The following is a 21,958-nucleotide window of genomic DNA, read 5'->3' as shown; positions in this document are numbered from 1 at the left end:
CATGGCATTGTCTCGGGAAGCTAGTAAGAGTGGGCATCTGGAGTACCTCTACCAGAACGATGAGAAGCAAATGGTTCCAAGGCACTTAAAATCACCGCTTGTAGGCTTTGTTGCTTAGACTGATATCAGATTATATGCGTGCGGGGCCCAACTCCGTACAAACCCCGCCCTTGCCTATGCCTCCCAACCTGTTGTAGTCCCTAACAAAATCAAGCTCCCTCTCACTTTGACAACCACACGCCCTTGCGAGCAATAGACCAAGTTATTTGTTGCACGAACCAAACGCCTGACAAAACGAATATGCCTTTGCCTGCCAGAATGCTGTTGAAAACACACAAATCCCCACTCGAAGGTGGCCAAAAACACCGCAAACTCCGGTTTGTAGTCCTAATTCCATGACACCGCCGAAAACAGCCCCCAATATATCGAGCATCAGTAGGGGCAGCTGCTGTTCAGCTCGTCCAATCCACTTCCATTAACCAACCTATGACTTTAGTCTTCCCAGCTCTTCTCCACCGTCTCCCTGACTCTTTTCGTGTACTCCTTACGGTTGTCCTTGTACAAATTGGAAGCTTCGACGTTCGCTGGGGATCCCGTGTTCGGGTCGTTGAGCAAACTGTACCCAAGCCGTGTCAGCCATTACCATCCAGTCAAGCTCCCTGCTGTGTCCGCCATGTCCACCTGTAACCTTCCACGAACCTTTGAATACTCGTAAGAACAGCCGCGACATCGTACGTGGGACTCCAGCGATTCTGGAGGATATCCAAGCAGAGTTCGCCGGTGGCGTAGACGTTGGGATGGAACATCTGGCTGATGAACTTGACCGAGGGCGGCTTGTTGGGATACTGTTCTTCGAAATGCATCACGAGTCTAAAGGTTCCGTCTTCGAATGGAGTATCGGCGGGTCCAATAATGACGGCATTCCTGATGATGGGTTGGTTGGTAATCCAGTTTGCTGATGGACTTGGGTTGGCGGTGAAGAGCTTTACTCACCAAGTCATCACATTGTCTGGAACCGGAGAAGCAGAAACGCCAGCGGGAGGGTCGGTTTGCATGCGCTGAAAATCGAAAGCCGAAGGTTAGCATCGCGAAACACGTCTTCTTCATGCTGGAGGTGTTGGTAGAGTCGCCGTACCTTGAAGTCTCGCATGAGACGTCTGCGGGCTGCCGTCGACATGTTTTCCAGAAAGACGCAGGATGGCACTCGATGGTGTAGGTAGGAGAGGTCTCCAGCGATGGGTAAGGAAAGTTGATGGTAGCTTGTGGCTGTCTCGGCGCGTGAGAAATCAGTGGGGAGGGCGTCCAGCAGTGGGTTGATTATGGTATGTCAACGACGATGGGGGGCGGAACCGGCGGCGGAGAGTGAAGAAGCTCTGTTCTGGGTGTCAGTGGATGGGTGCCATTGTCGAGTGTCGAGTGGGGCATTTCTTATCGATTAGCTATGTGCATTTAGGTGACTCTGGCCAATCATAATTGAACCGTTGCTTAACGAAAGGCATTGGCACGTGCGATCAAAGACCCAGAGCCACCAACTGGGCGTCTTCGGCGCCACTGAAAAGGCCGCTGTAGATCGGTGTTTTCTCTCTGCTTCATCTGGTAAATTATGCTTCCTATTTTTGGCCCTGGCCTTCTTCGGTCTACCTAGCTTCTTGAAAGTATCAAAAGGACAGCCGCTGCAACAAACCGTTACATCTCAACGAACTCTCCAAAGCTTTAAGGCATCCCGGCACCCCCAACTCCATGGCGGGGCTGTTTCCCCGGCACCTCCATCATAGTCCCCACCTCCGCAAAACTCCCCGTGCACATCCCGTCAGTCCGTCACAAGCCGAGGAGTGCCGCATGTGTGCCAGTGCTGGCGGTGCTCTTTAAAGAAGCTGGCCCTCGGGAAGGGCGACCGTTTCCGATCATGTCTTGTCCACAAGTGATTTTCCCCTCGTTGCCTCTGGTCCTGGTCTAGCCTTCCTGTCTTGTCAGTCATTGCATTTAGCTTTCCGTTGAGCGAACTCTCTGCCACATCCATCATGACGGTAATGATGTCAAGGGCGCTACGCCTGTCGCCGCAACTTAAAAGCGGCTCGGCTCGGCTGTTTTCTTCACAAGCTTGCCTTCGCAAGGAGATTCGAGACGCATACATCTTGAGCGCTTCCCGCACACCAACAGGAAAGGTATGTCTTTATGAGTGTGCTACGAAGCTTCAGGTGATGCTCGTATGACGTCTAATACGAGCTTGTGCAGTTCAACGGCGCTTTCCTGAATGTTAGCGGGCCACAGCTCGGCGCCGTCGCCATCAAGTCTGCCATCGAGAAGTCAAAGGTGCCCGTCGACAAGATCACGGATGTCTACATGGGCAATGTCCTCCAGGCCTCGGTTGGGCAGGCCCCGGCGCGCCAGGCCGCCATCTTTGCCGGACTCCCTCCCTCCGTCGAGGCTATCACCATCAACAAGGTCTGCGCTTCTGGTCTGAAGGCTGTGGCATTTGCGGCGCAAAACATCCAGCTGGGTCTGGCCGAGGCTCAGGTTGCCGGCGGCTTCGAGAACATGTCGAGAGTACCATACTACGTGCCCCGCGCGAGCAACCTGCCTCCGTTTGGTCATGTCAAGATGGAGGACGGTCTCATCAAGGATGGTCTTACCGACGTCTATGACCAGTTCCACATGGGCAACTGCGCCGAGAACACGGTGAAGAAGTACAAGCTCACCCGCGAGGAGCAAGATAAATATGCGATCCAGTCCTACGAGAGATCACAGGCCGCCTGGAAGGCTGGTGCCTTTGCTGATGAGATTGCGCCGGTTACTGTCAAGGGCAAGAAGGGCGACGTCATCGTTGGCGAGGATGAGGGGTACCTCGATATCAAGCTCCACAAGGTTCCCACGCTCAAGCCCGCCTTCGTCCGTGACGGAACTGGCACCGTGACTGCCGCGAACTCGTCGACTCTCAACGATGGTGCCAGTGCCCTTGTGCTCGGCAGCAAGGAGATTGCGCAGCAGTACGGCTCCGGCTCAAGAGTTCTCGCGCGCATTGTCAGCTCCGCCGATGCTGCCCTGGACCCCATTGATTTCCCTGTCGCTCCGGCCAAGGCTGTTCCCATTGCTCTGGAAAGGGCTGGCATCACCAAGGACCAGGTGGCTGTGTGGGAGTTCAACGAGGCGTTCGCCGCCGTGATCAAGGCTAACGAGAAGGTAAGGAAGCCCGTTGTTAAACCATCCCCACGAGTTCGTGCGTTCCACTAACAGCCAGGTAGATTCTGGGGTTGGAGGGTGCGAGGGTGAACCCTGTTGGTGGAGCGATTTCGCTGGGCCATGCGCTGGGCAGCTCAGGTTCGCGCATTCTCACCACCTTGCTTCACCAGCTGAAGCCCGGTGAGTACGGTGTTGCGGCTATCTGCAACGGCGGAGGTGCCGCGACAGCGATGGTTGTGCAGAGAATCGAGTCTGTATGAGTATGATGATAATGCTGTCATGAAACGATTGATCCAACGGCATGTGATGAATCACACGGGAATGGTTGGCGTGGAAAAGTGTATATAGCAGGGTTAGGGTTGGCCACAGACAGCCGTGGCCTGCATTGTCTTTCAACTGAGTGGATCTGATTCACTTGTTTAATTCCCACCGCCCTGGCTTAGAATCTACTCAGCCATATTCATTGCTATTGTTGTCCCAAACCACCAACACCCATCACGCAACCTTGTAATATTCTCCACTTTTCAACATTGATGTGGCCTACGCAGCAATGAACCGCCAAGTCGCGCCTTGAGTGCCACCCAAAAGCACTTTCACTCACTTACTAACTCACCTCCTCATCGCCCATCATGAGTCTCGCAATCCAATTCCTGACCAAGATTCGCGGCTTTGCCCTCGAGGCAGACGGCGCCGGCCTCAAAGACTGGCTGCAGGTCGAGAACGATGTCCCGGATATATACTACAACCTGGCGCACGAGATCAGATCAAACTATCCAGACAACGGGAGCGACGCCCTCGAGAAATTCGTCGACAATTGTCTTCCAGAGGAAGATAACGTGCCAGAGGGGAAGGGGTCGCCGTGGCCGGGGTTTAATTCCTTCATCAAGGACTACCTCGAGTACTGGCGCGATGTGAACTTTGATGATGTTGTCAATGTTTACACTAGGCTCAGTGAGCTGTTAATGTAGGTAACCCTTTCCTTTTTTTGGGGGTTTCAAGAAGAGGAAACTGATGGAAAATGACAACAGATCATGCGCCAACGCGCTTGCTAATCCGACCTATGGTGTTATGCTCCTTCCGACGAGCATGGCCTTGTCGGAATCCCTGTCGAAGCTGGTTATGAGCCTGACTAGACAGCCGGAGGTTCTAGCGTTGATAGAAGGGGATGAGACGGGTGACGGGGAGAGCAAGTCGGTTGTTGAGATGGCGGCAGATATTATCCAAAAGTTTTTCACGTCTTGTCTGGGTGACCGCTCCAGCACGAGATGGGCACCGCCGAAGGGGAAAAAGGTGGCGGTTTATCTCTTTGCGAATCTAACTCTTAAACTCCTCTTTGCCGTAAGCTCCCTCTTCCCCCCTAATGTTTTTTTTTTCCACCGTAGCTCCTGACCTTTTTTATATTCAGTGCGAAAAATCTCACCTCGCCGTCCAAATGTTCACCAACCTCTCCACCTCTGGCCCAGCCCTGGCCTTGTACCCGGCCTCGCAGAGGGTAACCTTCCTCTACTACCTCGGCCGCTTCAACTTTGACAACGCGCACTACTTTCGCGCGCACATGTGCCTCGAGGAGGCCTACAGGCAGTGCCACACCTCCTTTCTCAAACACCGGCGCCAGATTCTCACTTGGTGGATCCCCTCCAACATGCTCTGCGGCCGGTTCCCGTCTGTGAACCTCCTCTCCCGGCCGGACGCGGCTGGGTTTGGGGAGGTTTTCCTCCCGATATGCCGGGCGGTGAGGTCGGGGAATTTTGTGGCGTTTCGGGCGGCGTTGGAGGGGAAGAGGGAGTGGTTGTGGGAGAGGGGGTTGTATCTGGTTTTTCTGTATCGTCTCAAGCCCTTGCTTTGGAGGTCGCTGACGAGGAAGACGTTTCTGTTGAGGTCGGGGATGATGGATGATGCGGTGGGGGGGAAGGGGGGGGGGGGTAATAAGGCTGCTTCGTTGGCTTTTGAGGATGTGGTGACTACGGCGACGTATGTGCAGAGATTGCTCGAGGGGTATACTCGGGCCGGATTTGGGGAACTTGTCCCTCCGCCGGGGGGGCCGAAGTACTTGATGCCGTCCGAGGGGTTGATTTTTGGGAATAAGAAGCCGGATGTGGACAGTGTCGAGAGTGTTGTTGCGGGCTTGGTTTACGGGGGGTTGCTGCAGGGGTTTATTGCGAGGCAGCAGGGGAAGTTTGCGGTGGAGGGGGCGAAGAGGTACGGGGGGAATGCGGTCAGGGCTGGGTGGCCTGGGGTGTATGAAGCGCTTGGGCAGAGGTTTAGGGAGAGCTGGGAGGAGGGGCTGGAGGCTGCGGATAGGGGGGAGGGGGAGGTGGTGGGGGAGTTTGGGGAGTGTCCTGGTTGGGTGAGGGATTCGAGCTGAGATACTCGGCTTTCTTGGTAGAGGAATGGGATTTTGGTTGAGTATGGTTGGTTAGAGTTCATGAGGGTTAAGGATGGTGGTGTGGGTGACGGGGATTGTGGAAGGTTAGGTGATGGCGAGGAGCTTGTGTGGTCGATGAGGTGAATGAAAGACAAGGAGAACTATCTCTGATGATTTTGTATGACACAGCACAGGAGTAATGATAACACAGCATTTGACCATGGGGGCTTTTACGAGGTTGTGGCTTGAGGTTGTGACACCTGCACTGCTTTATGTCTATTTAGATGACCAAGCTGCTGGACAGCACGAGGCTCATGATGCCAATCGGATCTTGGGGCAATGTTGTGGATACGGGGAATAGGGGTTACTAGACAGCATACGAGCGTTCGAATGTCGGGTGTCTAATCAGGGATTTTAAGGCTTGTCCCCGGAGGCATGTGGATCGGATACGGGTGCTTTTGATGTCTGTTCATCAAGACCTTTCCTGTCCAACGAGCATTCCGCATGTTGGGAAGCCTGTTCAAAGGTGTGGTAGTTAGAGGTTCACCACCCTCTAACTGCCGTGGAACATGGGGATAGAATCCAACATTAGGTTGTGAGTTGGTGCGTACAAGAAAGAGCCGCGCGTCCAAGGTGGGAACAGAAGGGTTAAGTAATCATCACCAAACAGCTCTGTCATCAATGAGTGATGGAAGGGGAAGGGTGGTAGACTAGCAACGTTGTATACATTTGCGTGTGAGATGTGTAAAGCAAGATACTGCAGAGTGTCGTAGATCTGCAACCGCGAACATGTGTGGTTTATTTTTGGAAATTTGTGTGTGTGTGTGTGTGTAGGTACCGTAGACAGATGGTGGGTGGGTGGGTGGTGCGGTGTGGCTGGTTTGGTCCTTCATGGTGTAAGCGGGATGAGAAGAGGTGTCATTTTGCACTACTGCCGAGATGGAGTGGCTCGTGGGAGATGGGAGTCGGAGCCGGGTGGTACCCTCCTTTGGTTTGACCCTGATTTTAGGTGCTGGAGGGTTCTCGAAGGGAGTTGCATGTAAATAGGTAGGCAGGTGCTCAATGGGGGGTATTGTGAATATTTCGTTTAAAAGATGATGTGGTTTGACGGCTGCTGTTTATCACGTAGTCCCTCATGTTTCGGTGTACTTCTAGAAGGCCGGATTTCATCCATTGATAGTCCAAAATACTTTCCCTCGAGTCTTGATGTTGCTGGCGCCAGAAACCAGGCCGTATCAGAATTGCATGTTTCCCTCAGAGATATCACAGTCGGTGTATAGCTCTCACAATGCATTTAAAACCCATAATATTTCATACCATTCCTCCCAATTCAGCTATTTACTACTGCTGCTGTTCCCCTATCTCAATTGTACAAGTCAAACTGTACATTTCTCCCACAATACACCCCCCGTTGGATTCATCCCCGGGGTATAATACTTCTCCAATCGTACCAAAAAAAAAAAAACCAAAGAGTAAAAGCCAAAAGCCAAAACCCACCAATAACACCCCATTTTTTTCATGTTCACACAATACAGGATATAACAGTCCAAGAACTCCATAAACTCCCTATCCCAATAGCGGACGGACGGATGTCTCAAACCATCCACGCCAACCACCCCACCACCACCCCCAACAACATCCCCCGGCTGATCGCAACCGCCACCCCTCCATCCTCCTCATCCTCCCCCTCCACAACCCCCGTAGCAGCAGCAACCCCCCCTCCCCTCCCCCCGGGCGTGATAACAACCGTAGGCCCAAAAGGAAACCCCATCGTCGTCGTCCCGACCACAACCCCCTCCGGCCCAATGGTGATCACCTCCCCTCCAACAGTAGTGGTAACCGTCCTATCCCCCATCCCCCCCGCCGCCGCCGGCCCGATAGTATACGTAGTCTGCTTCACCACCACCACGCTCGCCCCAATCTTGGTGATAGTCGCGCCCCCAGCAACGACATACTGCGTCTCCCCCGGCCTTGCGGCACTCCCCCCAAGCGTGATCGTCCCATGTGCCGTCACACCCCCAGGACCAAAAGTAATGACATCACCCCCTATAGTCGTCGTCGAGACGGTGCTACCATAAGTTATCGTACTCCCAGAAATGACGGCCAAGGTGGGGCCAATGGCAGTGATCAGCTCCCCTCCCACCACCACGACCTCTGTCGGAACAGGAGCAGCAGGGAGGTTGAGGGTTTGCGACCCGGCAGCGATCGCCGTGGGGCCGATGGTGAATGTCTCGTCGTTGACTACGGCGATGGTGGAGGTGGGGGAGAAGGTGTAAGTTGATCCGCCGATTATCACCCGGGACGAGGTCAGGATTACTTCTACGCCACGTAAGGAGGTCGTGGTGGGCGTGGGGGGGTAGTACACCCCTCCTCCTGTGGCCGTGACGCGGTCGATGGTTGTGTCTGCGCCTACCACCCTTGTTGGGTCGATCGTAAAGGTCTCGCCCGAGACGATGACGACTTGGGTTTTTTTCGTCGTGTTGTCTTTGATTGTGTTGTCGTTTATGACGATGGCGGTTGGTTGGATTATTACTGTTACCGGGGAGCGGGTTATGGTTGCTGAGCGGGACTCTTCGATGGGTTGGGGTCTGTTTGGGTTGTTTGGGTTGTTTGGGTTGTTTGGGTTGTTTGGGTTGGAGGGATTGCTGGGGTTGTTTGGGCTGCTCGGGCTGTTGTTAGGATTGCTTGGGTTGTTCGGATTGCTCGGGTTGTTAGGGCCAGGATTATTGGGCTCAGAGCCGTACGACGGCGTCGAGATGGGAGAAGCAGCGCCATCTTCCGTGAGGGACTCATGATGAGCTTGAGTCCGTGGCGGTTGGGTAACACCATAATTAGGTGGCTTCATGGAGGTGTAAATCACAGCCGGGTTCTTGTCCGTCGTGACAAAAGTGACAGTGTTGGGCACAGTGCTTGTCTGTGGTCCATAGCCCCAGGGATAAGACGTGGACGCTGTGACCGTCACAAAACAAGGTGTGTTCTCTTCTCCGGTGCTTGTAGACGAGCATCGCGAGACGGTCAACCTGGGTGGTGATGGGACACACGATGAAACGGGCGGGGTCGAGATGGGGGGATACTCAGGCGTGTAATCCTCAGGGTTGCCAAACCAAGTCAGCGTGCTTGTGTAAACAATCGACCATACCGTAGGGGGAATAGTCAAGTCTGAAGGTTGGCAAAAGCTAAGAGTGGCTGTGGGCGTAGAGATATGTGGTGTAGTTTGGTTGGGGTACAGCACCGACGTCACAAAGGTCGAGTTGGAGTACCCGTTCCACGTCGATGTAGATGTGGTAGCGGGATTACCATGCCCCAGGTCGATTTCCGTGACGATTGCGGTTACTACACTTTTTGACGTCCTTACTGGAGGACCGGCAGGACGGCCACCTCCCGGAATACCTGGTATCACGGGTGCTGGTGCGGGCGCCGGTTCCGGTTCCGGCTCTGGCTCCTGCTCTTCTGGTGCTGGCGTCTCTTGCATGGGATCGCCCAGATCAATATTCTGAACCCCATCTTGCGGGGCCGCGACCGGGGCTGGGATGGCAGGGGGCCTTGTTGGCGGCGTCCTGATCGGAGGAGATATAATCAATGTTGTCGTTTCGACTGGCGGCGGACCTCTGACGGTCCCCAAATTCGGCACAACTGATACCCTGGTCGGGAGCACAGTCCGTGTGAAGGCGTTGGTGTCGGTCGTCAGCGTCCCACCTGAGCCATATTCCCCCGGATACACATACTCCTCCTCTGCTGGCGTAGGCTGCGCGTTCGATGCGGCAGTCAGCCTCAAAAGACCCCCGCCAAGTACAGTAACTTCCTCCTCATCGTCCACCCCGATGGTCTCATCAAGCTCGATAATGCCCGCAGCTGATACCCCAGGTCGAGGCGGCCCTATTGGCGGCACTTTCTTGGTAGTTGTGAAGGTAGTAGGTGTGCCAGGCAAGTCTATTGGTGTTGGTGGTGGATCAGGAGTTGATGTGATGACTGGTGTTGTTGGTTCTGATATTGGTGTTGTGGCGTTCTGGACGACATCGACACCTGCTCCATCTTGCCTCCTGAACCGAGCTGTTCGTCTTCCATTAGAACAAAAGGCTCACCACCCATGATGAGAGCGTCAACTCACCTTCAACTCCATTGTTGAGGCCAGCGCCAGAGAGCGCCGCGATCGAAAGCAGCAACCGCCTACTCCCAACCATGCTGCTATATCGTGGGGGATCGTATGCTGAGGGAAAAAAAGCTTCACAGTTTGCCACGAGGACCAATCTATCGTTGAGTGATGATGATGTAGGGCCCTGTCCACCTCATCCATGCACCTCAGCCGCGGTATCGGTATACTGACATCAGGACACTGAAACCATGGCGCCTCGAAGGGGGGGAATAGAAAGCAGCACTGTTCGAGATATGTTGGAAAAAGGCCACGGGAACTGGGGTGGATGTCGAACACATAACACAACGTCCTGCAAGGGATTCGGGAGTCGGACGGGTATTATCCAAGCCCTGAGACAACACAACCACCCGGCGTCTGTCCACCGCGCATCAAAATGATTGCTGTGTAAATCGCTTCCCCGGCATGCCACAAGATCCAAGATTGATTGAAAGGTCTTTTCCTCCTCACACACGCTCCGTTTTCCACAACGCTAGGTTTGAGCCTAATAACAACACTGTGGGACGATCATTTGGAAAGCTGCCGGGCCAGCCACGACGAGCAAGAGGGTCAAGGCTGGGCAAGTAGGAAGAGAAAGAGAGAGAGAGAGATCCGGGGGTGAAAAGGCTTGCCAAGGGCCGATGGACAAGCAAGGGGCAACGAAGCACCCGATGGAGGGACAAGGGTATTTTCTCCCCCCTGCTCGGCCAGCCATGCCAGCCCACTCCGAGGGGACGGGACTTGAGTGAATCGGGTCAAGATCCACGATTGGTCAGTTTCTTGGCCCCAGACCTGCCAGCTACCGGTTGACACGGGAGCGCGGGAGGAGAAGAGGCTGGACCGACTTGGGCCCAGCGCTGACCGTTTTGATTCAAGTGAAAAGACGTTCGATAAGGTAAAAATGCTTGGCTCTTGAAAACAAAAGAAAATGTTCCGAGCCTTGTCTGTTTCTGTCCTCTGGTCCAACATCTCATAACGTCGCCATCGACGACCACGTCCCATCACAGTTTCCCAAAACAGCCCTCCCTCTCACCCCCCGAACGGAAGGCTCTCCGCGTGGTGGCTATCTATCATGCAGCAACAGGTTCGTGGTTGAGTCGGGGAAAAACGAGAGGGACGATGGCTGGCTCGGGCTGGGCCGGAAGGGCAAGTTAATAAATGATGCGCATACTACTGGCTCAGTTGGATGGCAACCTCCCAGGTCGGCGACTCGTTTAATGTCAGCTACAGCCCGAAATCAGTGTAACCGAACGATGGAATCGAAGTCCACCCTGCCCAGACCTGCCGAGCACCACATTGGGGAGGCAGTACCAGACTCTACTCCCTCCGCAACCCTCTGGCGCTGGTCGTGCTGGCAACCTGCGTTATTCCCGTACCTGCGCCCTCTGTGCTCCCCCCCCCCCCTTCACCCTCTCATAGCCAGCTGTATGGCACTGCTGCAACCACAAAAGACGCGGTTTTTGGTTCAGAGGGGGCATTTCGGTCCGCCCACCCTCGATCCCACAGCTGCAACGATAGGCAGAGGCGGCCGGGCAGCTACATATGCCCCTTTTTCTTCTGCGTTCATCATTATCTCTCCCATAGAACTTGGTATCGTTTGATGTTGACAACACCGTGCAGAAACATCAGAATGGGGTACAATCTTATCATGTTCATGCTCTCCTTCGGGGCCTTCCTCCGTAGTGCTGAGCCGGTGGGGATGATAACGTGCGCAAAGCAGATCGACATCTGGAGAAGCCTGACTAGGGTCCACGGTGGCCTCCTTGGCTTTCTTGGCTGAGCTCGGCAATTGACAGACCTTTCGACACACGGGGCCAGAAGACGGCGAGAAAAGCTGCCGGTCAGCCGACAGGGGGAATCGGGATATGCATCTCGATATCTGGCAAGAGGAATTGTGGCGTCTGCTAGACTCCCGCAACTCCGCTGAGGCTTGTGCCCGCCCTGTCTGTTTTGGTTGTGAGCTACATACAATCATATGTCTTGAATCTGCGAGGGCACAACCAGTCAGAGTTGTCTCAACAGAATGCTGACCGTGTTTGGAATGAGAGGATCCTGTCTGAGGCATTGAGCCGCCAGTTATCTCGGTTGTTTGTTTAACGGGGGTTTTGGACCCATGGTACCGAGTAACATCAAAAAATGCCATACCGCGTAAAACGTAAAACGGTTCCCCCATTCCCTTTGCGACTCACGTTACAATGGGTAGCAGACCGTCTCGTAGCCAATGAGCTGCACGGGCAAGCGAGAGTAGAAAAACGACCGATGCATAACAAAGTCAGCAGCTGAGCTGAGAGAGTTTCAGAGATTTCTTGGATGTGTGAGAGCTTGGTGTCTGGAATGACGAAGCTCGACAGCATTTCTGACCAGCAGTTCATGACGAGTGACTGCCGGAGGTGAGCCGCATGTATGGCTGAACGCCAGAAAAGACGAAACGCCTTCCTGTTTGGGCACCAGTAACTGAAAACGCACCGCAGGTCGAGGTGGTGACGGCTTCATCGACAAACCTGCTTCTTCAGGCCTGACGGGGTCCGCGATGGGCAGGTCGTGCAGGCTTTTGCCGTCCTCTAGAGCCGGCACCACGCCAACAAATGTCGAGATTGTTTTGCCGCCGTCTTGGGTGGCCAGTGCGGTGGGCAGAGAGCAATCAACAGAAAGCGTCATGTGCTGGGCCGGTGTGGATGGTCCGGACTCTCTGGTGGCCTAAAGGGAAAGGTTTGGTTGCGAGGTGGCTCGGTAAAATAGGTGGTATCGAATTTAGCCAGAGTGACCCCTCGCCTTCTGTAAGTGGTGAAATAGATTGCCTCTGCCGTGTTTGATGCATCCTCGGTTCCTCTCTCTCATGCCAGCCAAACAGCGGCACTAAGGTCCGTGAGGATGGAGGGCTTCATTGCCACCGATATTTGACCAATATAACAGCCATTGCTTGTCGCTGTAGCCCGTGTGGGAGGTTGAGGTGTGTCGTCGATAACCGCCAGTGGAACCTTGAGAGTGAGTTTGGGAACCGGGGCCTCATGTCCATAAAAGATAGGCCTAGCTCGAAACGCATGAGTTGATCGGTTGCTTTTTTAGCTCAAGCTTGGCTGCCTGTTTCGCTGTTGAAGTAAGGCATTCCCAATCGTGAGGGTCCGAAACCAAGGCGAGCTACTGTCCGGCACTTGCGATTCCCAAGATTCACAAGCGAGGTCCCTATCTCGATCCCGGCGGCGGCGCCGGTGGTGGTGGCAATGGCTGTTGTACAGAGTACAGAGTTCTTCTCGTGTGAGACTTGCAGAATGGTATCACGATGCTCTCTTCTTCGTAAAGGATGAGAAATTGAAGTCCGATGCTAGAGCATTTTATCAAGTGCCCTGATGCCTGCTAGTCAGTAAAAACGGCGCGCTCGCTCCAGCGTTCGTTGGAGAGCTCCACCGAGGTGAGGCTAAGATTGGGATTCCAGCTCTGCCATGTTTTTCCACCCGTTGTTTCCCCACACTCTGTGAGCGGCGCGGCGACGATATCGATCATGGATTCTGGGCGGGCTGGCCGGTGGTGTGTGAGTCTGGCGGTTGTGAGTGGCTGATCTGGGGCTTCGGCTGGGGAGGTTTCTAGAGCAGGGCGGGGGCACAGAAAGAACGATTTCATGCACATCAGACGAACCCTGTCAAGGAGTGAAAAAAGGACGTCGTCGAGATTAGATCAGCCACCTGGAGATCTGACGGCGGTCGCAGCCACGTGCCGGGGTTCGCGATTCTCAGACATGGCTGAGGACATCATTTCGCTGGGCAATTAACTGACGGCTTTCCCACAGCAAAAGTGCCGGGCTAGGTGCGGGACTTCGGAGGAACAAACGGACGGGTGCATGCGTTGTTGATAGAGGATTAGAGGATTCCAAGCATTCTCAGCGCTTTTAGCAGTCCCCTGTCGCTTCGCTGTCCTAGGTGTACCGTCTTTCGGAAAGGCGGGGGGGGTTCGTTTTGCTCTGACGGAACTTTTCAGAATGATGGACTGGGTGAGAATGTCACCCAAGGAAGGAAGGGAGGACCACCACCTCAGGGCATTCCAGTGCTGCCAATTCCACCCGCTCTCGCTTTCTCCGTCAACACCTATCTCAAACCTACTCACAGGCCTGGGCCACGTTGGACCCCCATAGCCGGGTCGACTGCAGTGCTGATCGCTGGTCTCTTGTTTTCCGACTGACATTCCCTATTTCCCGCCGTCTCATCATTCGTCCCGCCAGACGCAAAGAGACGCAGAGACGCAGACACGGTGCGCCCGCATACCGGGTGTGTGTTCCCTTATCCTCCACTCTCCCTCTCTTCTTGCTCCCCCCTTGTTGGCCCCCTACCCCAGGCCCTGAGTGAAACCTGCCTTTGCCTTGCCTTGTCTACTGACGGCTGAGCCTATCCATCCATCTATCCACCCACCTACCTTACCCATTACTCACTGCCTTCTTCCAATCCTCACCTGCCCGGGCCTGCCAAAAAAGACTAACAACGGCCTGTAGTCCATGGCACAACAAGAAGACGTCGCAAATGTCCTAGGACCGCTGCTCTCGTGACAGACCGTCGTTGCCCGCGCGCGCACCCCTTCCCCAGCGCCGTCAGATCGGGTCAGGGTAGGGTGCTGCTACAATGCGGTTGCCCTGTCGTTCGACCGCTGTCATCTGTGACATCTTGCTGCTGCTGTTCGCGTCACGACTCGCTGCTGCTGCTGCTGCTGCTGCTACTGCTGACGATGCCGCTGCCACCAAGCCACCGGCTGCTCCTCTCTGGATCCAGCCTTCTGGAGAATGGTTTGTGTCATGACTCCCCTCTGCGTTAGGTAGTCACTGCTGACACTGCTGGCAGGTATGGTATCGACGGCACATGGTCCAATTTTATGTTTGTGATAGGCTCGCCCGCCGAGATTGTCTACCTCACGCCATCGACGGCCTTGTCGGAAATCTGGACGATATCTAGCGGTGGCTGTCATCCGGTTCAAATCTGCATCAATGCTCGGGGTGGTGTCTTCAACTCCTCGCTGTCGGAGTCATGGCAGCCATTGGGGGCTTGGAAGCTGGGCATGAACCACACGGGAATGGGGGGGAATGGTGATTATGGGTTGGAAACCTTGGGGTTCGTCAACACGCTGACTTCGGTGTCGACGCTCCTCGAGAACACATTGGTGGCCGCCATCAACGACACGCAGTATTACAGCGGCTTTATTGGGCTTGGTGTCACGCCTGGGAAGTTCGGCTCCAATGTCTCGACTCCTTTTATCCCTCAGCTTGCCCAGGTGTATGGCGCTATTCCCAGTCATAGTTATGGGTACACCGCCGGCGCCTACTACCGAGAGAGTAAGTTGTCATGTGCGGAAAAGATATCACCAACACGTACTAACACTATTCAAGATGGCAAGAAGGGCAGTGGCACAGTTGCCTCTCTGGTTCTGGGGGGGTACGATAGGCTTCGATTCGTCCCTCACGGCAACAACTTTGCCCTCGATCCGATCACGCGACTTCCTCTTGTTCGCCTGCGTGGTGTGACGGCGCAAATCACAGACGAGGACAAGGCCCTGGCTGCTAATTGGACATCAACAAGTCGGACGTTGGTCAATATGGATGATTCCATCGAGGCTTTCATCGACTCTTCCACACCGTACCTGTGGCTGCCGACCGAAGTATGCGACCGTTTTGCTGATGCTCTCAATCTAACATGGAGGGAGGATCTCGGGTTGTACACTTTTGCAGGCGGAGGGGAACAGTACACGCGCTTTCAAAACGACGAGTCTTTGTCCTTCACCTTCACCCTTTCGAGCTTTGACAACACCGACAATTTTGGGCAACCGTTTAATGTTCCGGGCGTGGTCAACATCACGATTCCGTCGGCGGCGTTTGCGCAGTTATTACGTTACCCTTTCAGAAACGTCATTCAATGGGGCGAATCGAGCATCCCGTATTTCCCGCTGAAGCGTTCGACTACCGAGGTCAACAATAATACCTATATCATTGGTCGGGCGTTTATGCAGGAGGCATACATCATTACTACTTACGATAAGAGCATGTTCTCGCTTCACCAGGCGTTGTTTCCCGAGGCGGCCTCGAGCAATTACTCACTTGAAGCCATCGCAAGGCCACCGGATAGCCCGTACCCGGAATTCACAAGCGCGCCTGCGCCGACTGGGACGAATAACAGACTGGGGACTGGCCAGACGGTTGGTATCGTGTTCAGCGCCTTCATCACAGGAAGTATTTTGGGGGGTCTGATATGGTTTTGCTGCCGTCGGAAAAGGTCAAAGCAAAACTCTCAAAATTCCGAGACAGACGAGGACAAACGCGAGGCTCACGTCACAGAAGAGGAGGAGCCACAGAGTCCAGTCAAGAAGGTGTTTTCGTTGATCATCAGGAGGAAGAGATCAAGGAAACCAGAAATTCACGAAGTGCACAACAACAGCGCCCAACCCGTCGAGGTTGGGGCAGACGGAGAAAACCAGGTGTACGAAATGCCTGTACCGCCGGAGCCGGTTGAGCTGGACAGCCATGATCTTGGGGATGACGAGACCGACGTTGGGATAGATAGTGCCCAGGGAATGAGCGAATATGAGCTCACTCAGCGGAAACTGGAAAGGCAGATGAGGGGGCCGGTGCCGACTTATACACCCACGTCAACAACGCACATGACGATACCGACGGGGGTGATGCAGCAAGAAAAGTCCATGCAGGATGTGAGCCGAGTTGCTCATTACCGACCGCCAGATACGCCCTCGCCGGCGTCGTCGCCGACGTATGCGAATAGCGACTCGTTTCCGAATTCGTTGCCGTCACCGATGACGCCGCATGGGGACTGGGCGGGGAGGATGTTTGATTTGCCTTCTCCTATGACGGTTGCTCCGCCGCCGTTGCATTTATACCCCCCTTCCCAGCAACACCACCACCACCTCCACAACAGGACTTCGGACCCTGCTGGCTCGAGTTATTCACCTGTTTCCCCAACCTCGGCTCAGACGTTTGCCCCTTCGTCGGTGTCGATGAGTCGGTCGGATTCAAATGATGGGGTATCGCCCACATCGCTGACATCGTCAGTGAGGTTACCGCCGCCGTCGTTTCAAAGAACACCGATTAACAACTCCCAGATTGTCTGTTTGGGACCGTTGCCGGAACATATCGAGCTGCCTACTCAACGTCCACCCCAACCACCGACGCCGACTACTAGAGTTTTTGACTCGAACGGGCAGCCGGTCGATGGAGGGGTGTCGCCTGTGTCGCCGACTTCTCCTTTGCCGCTTCCGCCGGGGAGGTTAGGGGGAGGGCATTATCGCTCTGAGAATAATGGGAGTAGTGAGACGTTGGGGAGTAATTTTACCGAGGAGGAGGCGGGGGAGATGATTCTGGGGAGGGGGGGGAATACGATACAACCAACACAAGGGGAGCAGCAGCAGAGAAAGAGATTGGGACAGGTGCCTCAGAGGATAAGTCTGTTGCAGCCGCAGCCGCCGCAGCCACCGATGGGAGGGAGAGGGGGGGGGCAAGAGGAGGATGATGACAATGACATGCCGAATAGTCCGCAGAGCATGGAGCGGATAGAGGGACGGGATGGGTTGATTCATGTGCCGCAGGTGGCGGATAAGAGGTATAGTTGGGAGGAGGGGAGTGGGTGATGAAAGGGGGGATAAGTACATATGGGATCATTAGTTTGTGGGGGGGGGTGGGGTTGATATACCTACCGGGGCTTTGCGATGTTTTGTTGTTTTGGTTTTTGAAGTCCGGATATTTATTGTATGGCGTTTGGCGCCTGCCAGCGGGGACAAGCACATGCCTCGCATAAACAATCTGTTACCACCCCACCCGTGTTCGGGACGGTTGGGCTAGATTGGGATAGCGAAAATTTTGGGATTTGGGTTACGATCTTTTTTTTTTTTTTTTTTTGTTTTGTCTTCTAGGGGAAGGGGAAAATATATGTGATGAAGCCTTTTTTTTCTGGTTGGGATGAAGGGCAGGGGAGATGGGTTGGTTGTTTTTTTGCAATCAAGTTTGTATTTGTTTTTGAGTTACCTGGTAGAGATGGATAGTAGTTGAGTTGAGTGGTGGAGAAAGGGCTGGGGAATGAAAGATACCAATGATGTTCAAAGTATGCAGACACGAAGTGATGGTTAGGTATACGGATTCAAAACACCGCTTGCATGTGAAGGCTCTGTCTGTATTCGCAGGTCATTAGGTGTGGGACAAGATTTGAGTGTCTTCCTATGATCAACGAATGTCATGGGTCTCAACAGCACCCTTCATGACAAGAAGACAATAGGTGATGGAAGTCGGTGTTGAGTTCTGAATCAAAGGGGACAGGGGCACAGTCAACACCAATCCCTTTTTGTTCAACAACACAGACACATTCAGCTTGAGCATACAAAGATGGAATTATCCAAAAAAAAAAAAAAAAAAGATACATTGCATCACTATAAAAGTTAAATGAATGCAAAACTGACTTGCAGCTGTGGATACCGCTAGGCACAATAAAAGCACTACCAAACAAAAAACAATTTTTGTTGCCCATAAACCCGCCAGAGAAAAAATCAAAGACGCTTATAACCCCCAGAACCCAAAACCCAACCCATGCACCAACCCAATAACCAAGAAAAGTTTAGGCAGCGTTGGCCAACTTGGTGGGCTCAACACCGACACGCTCCTTGCTGAGAATGTCAATCATGAGCTGAGATGGCCTGTTGTCACGGTAGACCGAGGCACTGCTCTTGTACATCCTAACGTTCTCGAGGTACTTGTCGAACAGGTACGAGGAATCCATCGGGCCACCCTTGGCCTCGGGGTGGAACTGGGTCGAAAAGATGGGGCGGGTCTTGTGCATCATACCCTCGTTGGAGCCGTCGTTGAGGTTGACAAAGTACTCCTTGAAGTCGCTGGGCAGGGTGCTGGTGTCGACGGCATAACCGTGGTTCTGGCTGGTAATGTGGCATTGACCGGTGGTCAAGTCGAGCGCCGGAATGTTATGGGCACGGTTACCATACTTGAGCTTGATGGTCTGGGCACCAACGGCAAGAGCCAAAAGCTGGTGGCCAAGGCAAATACCCATGATGGGAACGGGGGAGGTCTCCATCAGGCGGGCAAGGTTGTAGACAGTCTCCTGGCAATGGGTCGGGTCACCGGGGCCGTTGGAGATGAAGATACCGTCGAAGTTGTCGGCAACCTTGTGGATGGGGTAGTCGTAGGGGAAGACGGTGACGGAAGCACCGCGGCTGACCAAGCTGCGGAGAATGTTCTCCTTCACACCGCAGTCGATAAGAGCAACGTGGAACTCGGCGTTGGGGTTAGCAACGACGAAAGGAGCCTTGGTGCTCACACGCTTGACAAGGTTGATCTGGCCAGGGTCGATAAAACCCTCGTCCTCATCGGCATCGTACTCGTCACCGATGGTGATTCTGGCAAGGGAGGAACCCTGCTCGCGGAGGTAGGTGACGATAGCACGAGTGTCGACGCCAGAGATGGCGGGAACACCCTCGCGGGCACACCACTCGCCCAAGCTCTCCACGGCAGTCCAATGGCTGTACTTCTCAGCAACATCGGCAACAACCACACCAGCGCACTGGATATGGGGAGACTCGAAATACTTGAGAAGACCGAACTCATCGCGCTCGTTCGAGGGCACACCGTAGTTGCCGATCAGGGGCTGGGTGAAGACCAAGATCTGGCCACGGTAAGAGGGGTCGGTCATGGACTCGGGGTAGCCCACGAGAGAGGTGGTGAAGACAGCTTCGCCAGAGATGTTGGTGTCGGCACCGAAGGCCTTGCCTTGGAACACGGGACCATCCTATGTTAGAAGGTTAGCCTCTGAAAGACACAACATGACCATGCTGGAACTAGACTAGACATACTCTGATAGTGAAAGTAGCCTCGACACCCGAGGCCGCAGCAGTGGCTCTGCGATCAACGCCGGGCATAGATCTGCCCTTGCTTCCAGACACGGCAGCCTTGGACAGGAAGCGGGTAGAGACCTTGGGGGCGGCGAACGCCGACGTGGTCTTGGGCAGACGAGCGGCCAAGCGAGTGAACATCATGTCGACTGCTAGTGTGGGTTGGTGTATAAAAAAAATAAAACGGGGTAAGATTCTAGTGCAGCGCGGGACTTGAAGTCTTAAGCGTTCAGGGCTCTCCACAGATGGTCTGGGAATTCTAGTCAGTACAGAGCGGTGAGTCAAGCCATATCCTGGGAGAGATGCGGACCTGAGAGATAATCCTAAGACACAAACGCATTAGCCTCCATCTTCCAGACACGGCAATTCGAAGTGGAATCAAAAAAATGCGCATTCAAGTGGCATTGTCGCGGCCCAATGCCTCTTGAACAGAATCTGAGGGACTCTTGCGTGGAGGGGCAGCATGGACGTCCACGATGGTGACAGCGGGGTCGGCCAACACAGCACGGCATGCCCCCTGCCCACAGTAAGGGATTGTGTTTCATTGAGAGAGCATACCTGAGAAGTAAACTCTGACGAACGGCCGTTCATCAGCACTGTTGTAAGGGCGACAATTCGAAGAGGATGAGTAGTCTACAAGAGACTAGAGAAGCGAAGCGGTTGCTGAGAGCAAGGCGTTGGCGTGGTGAATCAGATTCGCGATGGAGTTGTTGGAATCGAGAAGAAGAAAAAGGCGGGAAGCGAGAAAAATCCATCTTTTTTGTCATTTCAGTCCCCAAAGAATTTTGCGACTGTCTCATTGGCGAGATGGTGATTGGTCCACCTGTTCCCACCCCGCCGCGACTTCCGGAGCTCCTGAACTGTCGGGAGCCGATTCACGGGGTGGAACATCTGGGCCATTTTCAGAGGCTTGTTTTGTCCTAGCGGGCCATTCCAGCGGTTTGTTGCGGCTTCGGACTGCCAATTCCTCTGAGATGCAGGGTCTTCACCATCACTTCAGCCGAAAGGACTCAGACCGAAAATCCGAAACCCCTTTCAGACCAAAGTTTAAACTCGCAAAATGGGTTGTCAATTGTCATAGTTTGAAGATACAGACGAAGTTGATCTACGTCACAGGGGACACAATTGCGGGGTGGTGCCGCTTTCATCCCACAACTCTTATCTCTGGTCCTATCTCGATGACAGGGCCGAAAATGGACCATGTTGTGGCAGATCACAAGATCTGTATATTGAAGGAGGCGCTGTATTTCGTCGGGATGATGCGATCATGACCACAGACTTGGATACTTGTCAATATTTCCAATGATGCTCAAAGATAATGTAACAAGATGGTGTCGTTGCGCAGGCAAAATTGCAAAGCTGTCAACTCTAGATGCAGGCAAACACTAGCAATACATTGTTGTGTACATTGGCTTAGAGAGCACCTAGCTCCTTGAGCTTGGAGATCAAACCATCGACATCCTCGACCTTGCCACCGCCCTTTCTCGGGGGTGGCTCTGCAACCAGCGTTAGCAATCAAATTATTCCACAACAACCCCTGACTCATCCAAAACTCACCAGTAACCTTCAACGTCTTGAGCCTCTTCTCCCCCGTAATCCCAAAGTCCGCAAGCGTCTTCTTCTCCAAAGGCTTCTTCTTCGCCTTCATGATATTCGGCAAGCTCGCATACCTCGGCTCATTCAACCGCAAGTCCGTCGTGATAATCATCGGCAGTTTCGCCTTGACAGTCTCGACACCACCATCCACCTCCTTCGTAACCGTCACCATGTCCCCCTCCCCAAACGTAACCTCGCTAGCCTGCGTAGCCTGAGGCCAGCCCAGCAAGCCAGCCAGCATCTGCCCCGTCTGGTTGGCATCGTCATCAATACTCTGCTTGCCCAAGAAAACCAAGTTGCTCTTTTGCTGCTCAACAGCGGCCTTGAGCAGCTTAGCCACGCTCAACGGCTCAAGGTCCTCGCCCTCCTTGACCTCGACGTGAATGCCGCGGTCGGCGCCCATAGCCATAGCAGTGCGCAGGATATCCTGAGCCTTGGTCGGCCCGGCGCTGATGACGCAGATATCCTCCACACCACCCGGGGCGCGCTTCTTCTCGCGGATGCGCACACTTTCCTCGACCGAGAGTTCGTCAAAGGGGTTCATGCTGTGCTTGACGCCGGCCGTCTCGACGCCCGTCTGGGCCTTGTTGACGCGGGGCTTGACCTGCAATAAGGCGTTGCGTGCGTTAGCAACTGTCATGCCCAAATGCCGTCTTACTCCGTCCCGCCCAAAGTCCGCGCTTGCAGTTTGACATGTGCCGTTCTCCCTGTGCAAGCTGCACGCAAGCTGCCTCAAGCTAGGATGAAGTTACATACCGCATAGTCAATGACCCGCTTGACGGGCACCAATATCCGTAAGGCTGACATGTCGAAAT

At 54.1% G+C, this 21,958-nt stretch overlaps 7 protein-coding genes across 7 annotated transcripts; 3 read left to right on the top strand and 4 right to left on the bottom strand.

Annotated features, from left to right (window-relative positions):
• Positions 1–4: 4 nt before the first annotated feature.
• On the bottom strand, positions 5–6,087 carry UBC2 (Ubiquitin-conjugating enzyme E2 2). The gene is made up of 5 exons (XM_062914010.1): positions 1,433–6,087; positions 1,136–1,375; positions 994–1,058; positions 700–924; positions 5–616 (listed from the first exon to the last, which is right to left on the bottom strand). Exons 2-5 carry the CDS (start codon positions 1,175–1,177, stop codon positions 493–495), a joined length of 456 nt encoding a protein of 151 aa, XP_062762928.1. The 5' UTR covers positions 1,178–1,375; positions 1,433–6,087; the 3' UTR covers positions 5–492.
• Positions 1,098–3,440, top strand: QC763_601590 (uncharacterized protein; the record flags this gene model as incomplete). Its single annotated transcript, XM_062914011.1, has 3 exons — positions 1,098–2,165; positions 2,236–3,180; positions 3,243–3,440. The coding sequence occupies exons 1-3, from the start codon at positions 2,022–2,024 to the stop codon at positions 3,438–3,440; spliced, it is 1,287 nt and encodes a 428-aa protein (XP_062762929.1). The 5' UTR covers positions 1,098–2,021.
• On the top strand, positions 3,810–6,262 carry QC763_601600 (uncharacterized protein; the record flags this gene model as incomplete). The annotated part of the gene is made up of 3 exons (XM_062914012.1): positions 3,810–4,144; positions 4,209–4,518; positions 4,586–6,262. 3 exons carry the CDS (start codon positions 3,810–3,812, stop codon positions 5,543–5,545), a joined length of 1,605 nt encoding a protein of 534 aa, XP_062762927.1. The 3' UTR covers positions 5,546–6,262.
• An 877-nt stretch (positions 6,263–7,139) lies between these two features.
• QC763_601620 (uncharacterized protein) lies at positions 7,140–14,591 on the bottom strand (the record flags this gene model as incomplete). Its single annotated transcript, XM_062914013.1, is given in 4 exon segments — positions 7,140–9,595; positions 9,654–11,660; positions 11,820–14,363; positions 14,379–14,591. The coding sequence occupies 2 exon segments, from the start codon at positions 9,724–9,726 to the stop codon at positions 7,140–7,142; spliced, it is 2,529 nt and encodes an 842-aa protein (XP_062762926.1). The 5' UTR covers positions 9,727–11,660; positions 11,820–14,363; positions 14,379–14,591.
• QC763_601630 (uncharacterized protein) lies at positions 14,282–17,285 on the top strand (the record flags this gene model as incomplete). Its single annotated transcript, XM_062914014.1, is given in 4 exon segments — positions 14,282–14,366; positions 14,382–14,442; positions 14,498–14,985; positions 15,040–17,285. 4 exon segments carry the CDS (start codon positions 14,282–14,284, stop codon positions 17,283–17,285), a joined length of 2,880 nt encoding a protein of 959 aa, XP_062762925.1.
• Positions 17,286–17,844: 559 nt separating this feature from the next.
• CPA1 (Multifunctional pyrimidine synthesis protein CAD) lies at positions 17,845–19,691 on the bottom strand (the record flags this gene model as incomplete). Its single annotated transcript, XM_062914015.1, is given in 3 exon segments — positions 17,845–18,045; positions 18,057–19,444; positions 19,509–19,691. 2 exon segments carry the CDS (start codon positions 19,689–19,691, stop codon positions 18,263–18,265), a joined length of 1,365 nt encoding a protein of 454 aa, XP_062762924.1. The 3' UTR covers positions 17,845–18,045; positions 18,057–18,262.
• A 1,269-nt stretch (positions 19,692–20,960) lies between these two features.
• Positions 20,961–21,950, bottom strand: CIR1 (putative electron transfer flavoprotein subunit; the record flags this gene model as incomplete). The annotated part of the gene is made up of 3 exons (XM_062914016.1): positions 20,961–21,043; positions 21,105–21,747; positions 21,900–21,950. The coding sequence occupies 3 exons, from the start codon at positions 21,948–21,950 to the stop codon at positions 20,961–20,963; spliced, it is 777 nt and encodes a 258-aa protein (XP_062762923.1).
• Positions 21,951–21,958: the final 8 nt, after the last annotated feature.

The sequence above is a fragment of the Podospora pseudopauciseta genome, chromosome 6 (genome assembly GCF_035222475.1).
Source record: "Podospora pseudopauciseta strain CBS 411.78 chromosome 6, whole genome shotgun sequence".
Classification (NCBI taxonomy): Eukaryota; Fungi; Ascomycota; class Sordariomycetes; order Sordariales; family Podosporaceae; genus Podospora; species Podospora pseudopauciseta.
Note: the sequence above shows the minus strand (reverse complement) of the source record. Positions and strands in the feature narration are given on the sequence as shown.

Coding starts and splice junctions, on each gene's coding strand:
- UBC2 (XM_062914010.1), bottom strand. CDS start 1,177: ATGTCGACGGCAGCCCGCAGACGTCTCATGCGAGACTTCAAG. Junction 1,059..1,135: donor GTCTCATGCGAGACTTCAAG/GTACGGCGACTC, acceptor TTCGATTTTCAG/CGCATGCAAACCGACCCTCC. Junction 617..699: donor GTTCTTACGAGTATTCAAAG/GTTCGTGGAAGG, acceptor GCTTGGGTACAG/TTTGCTCAACGACCCGAACA.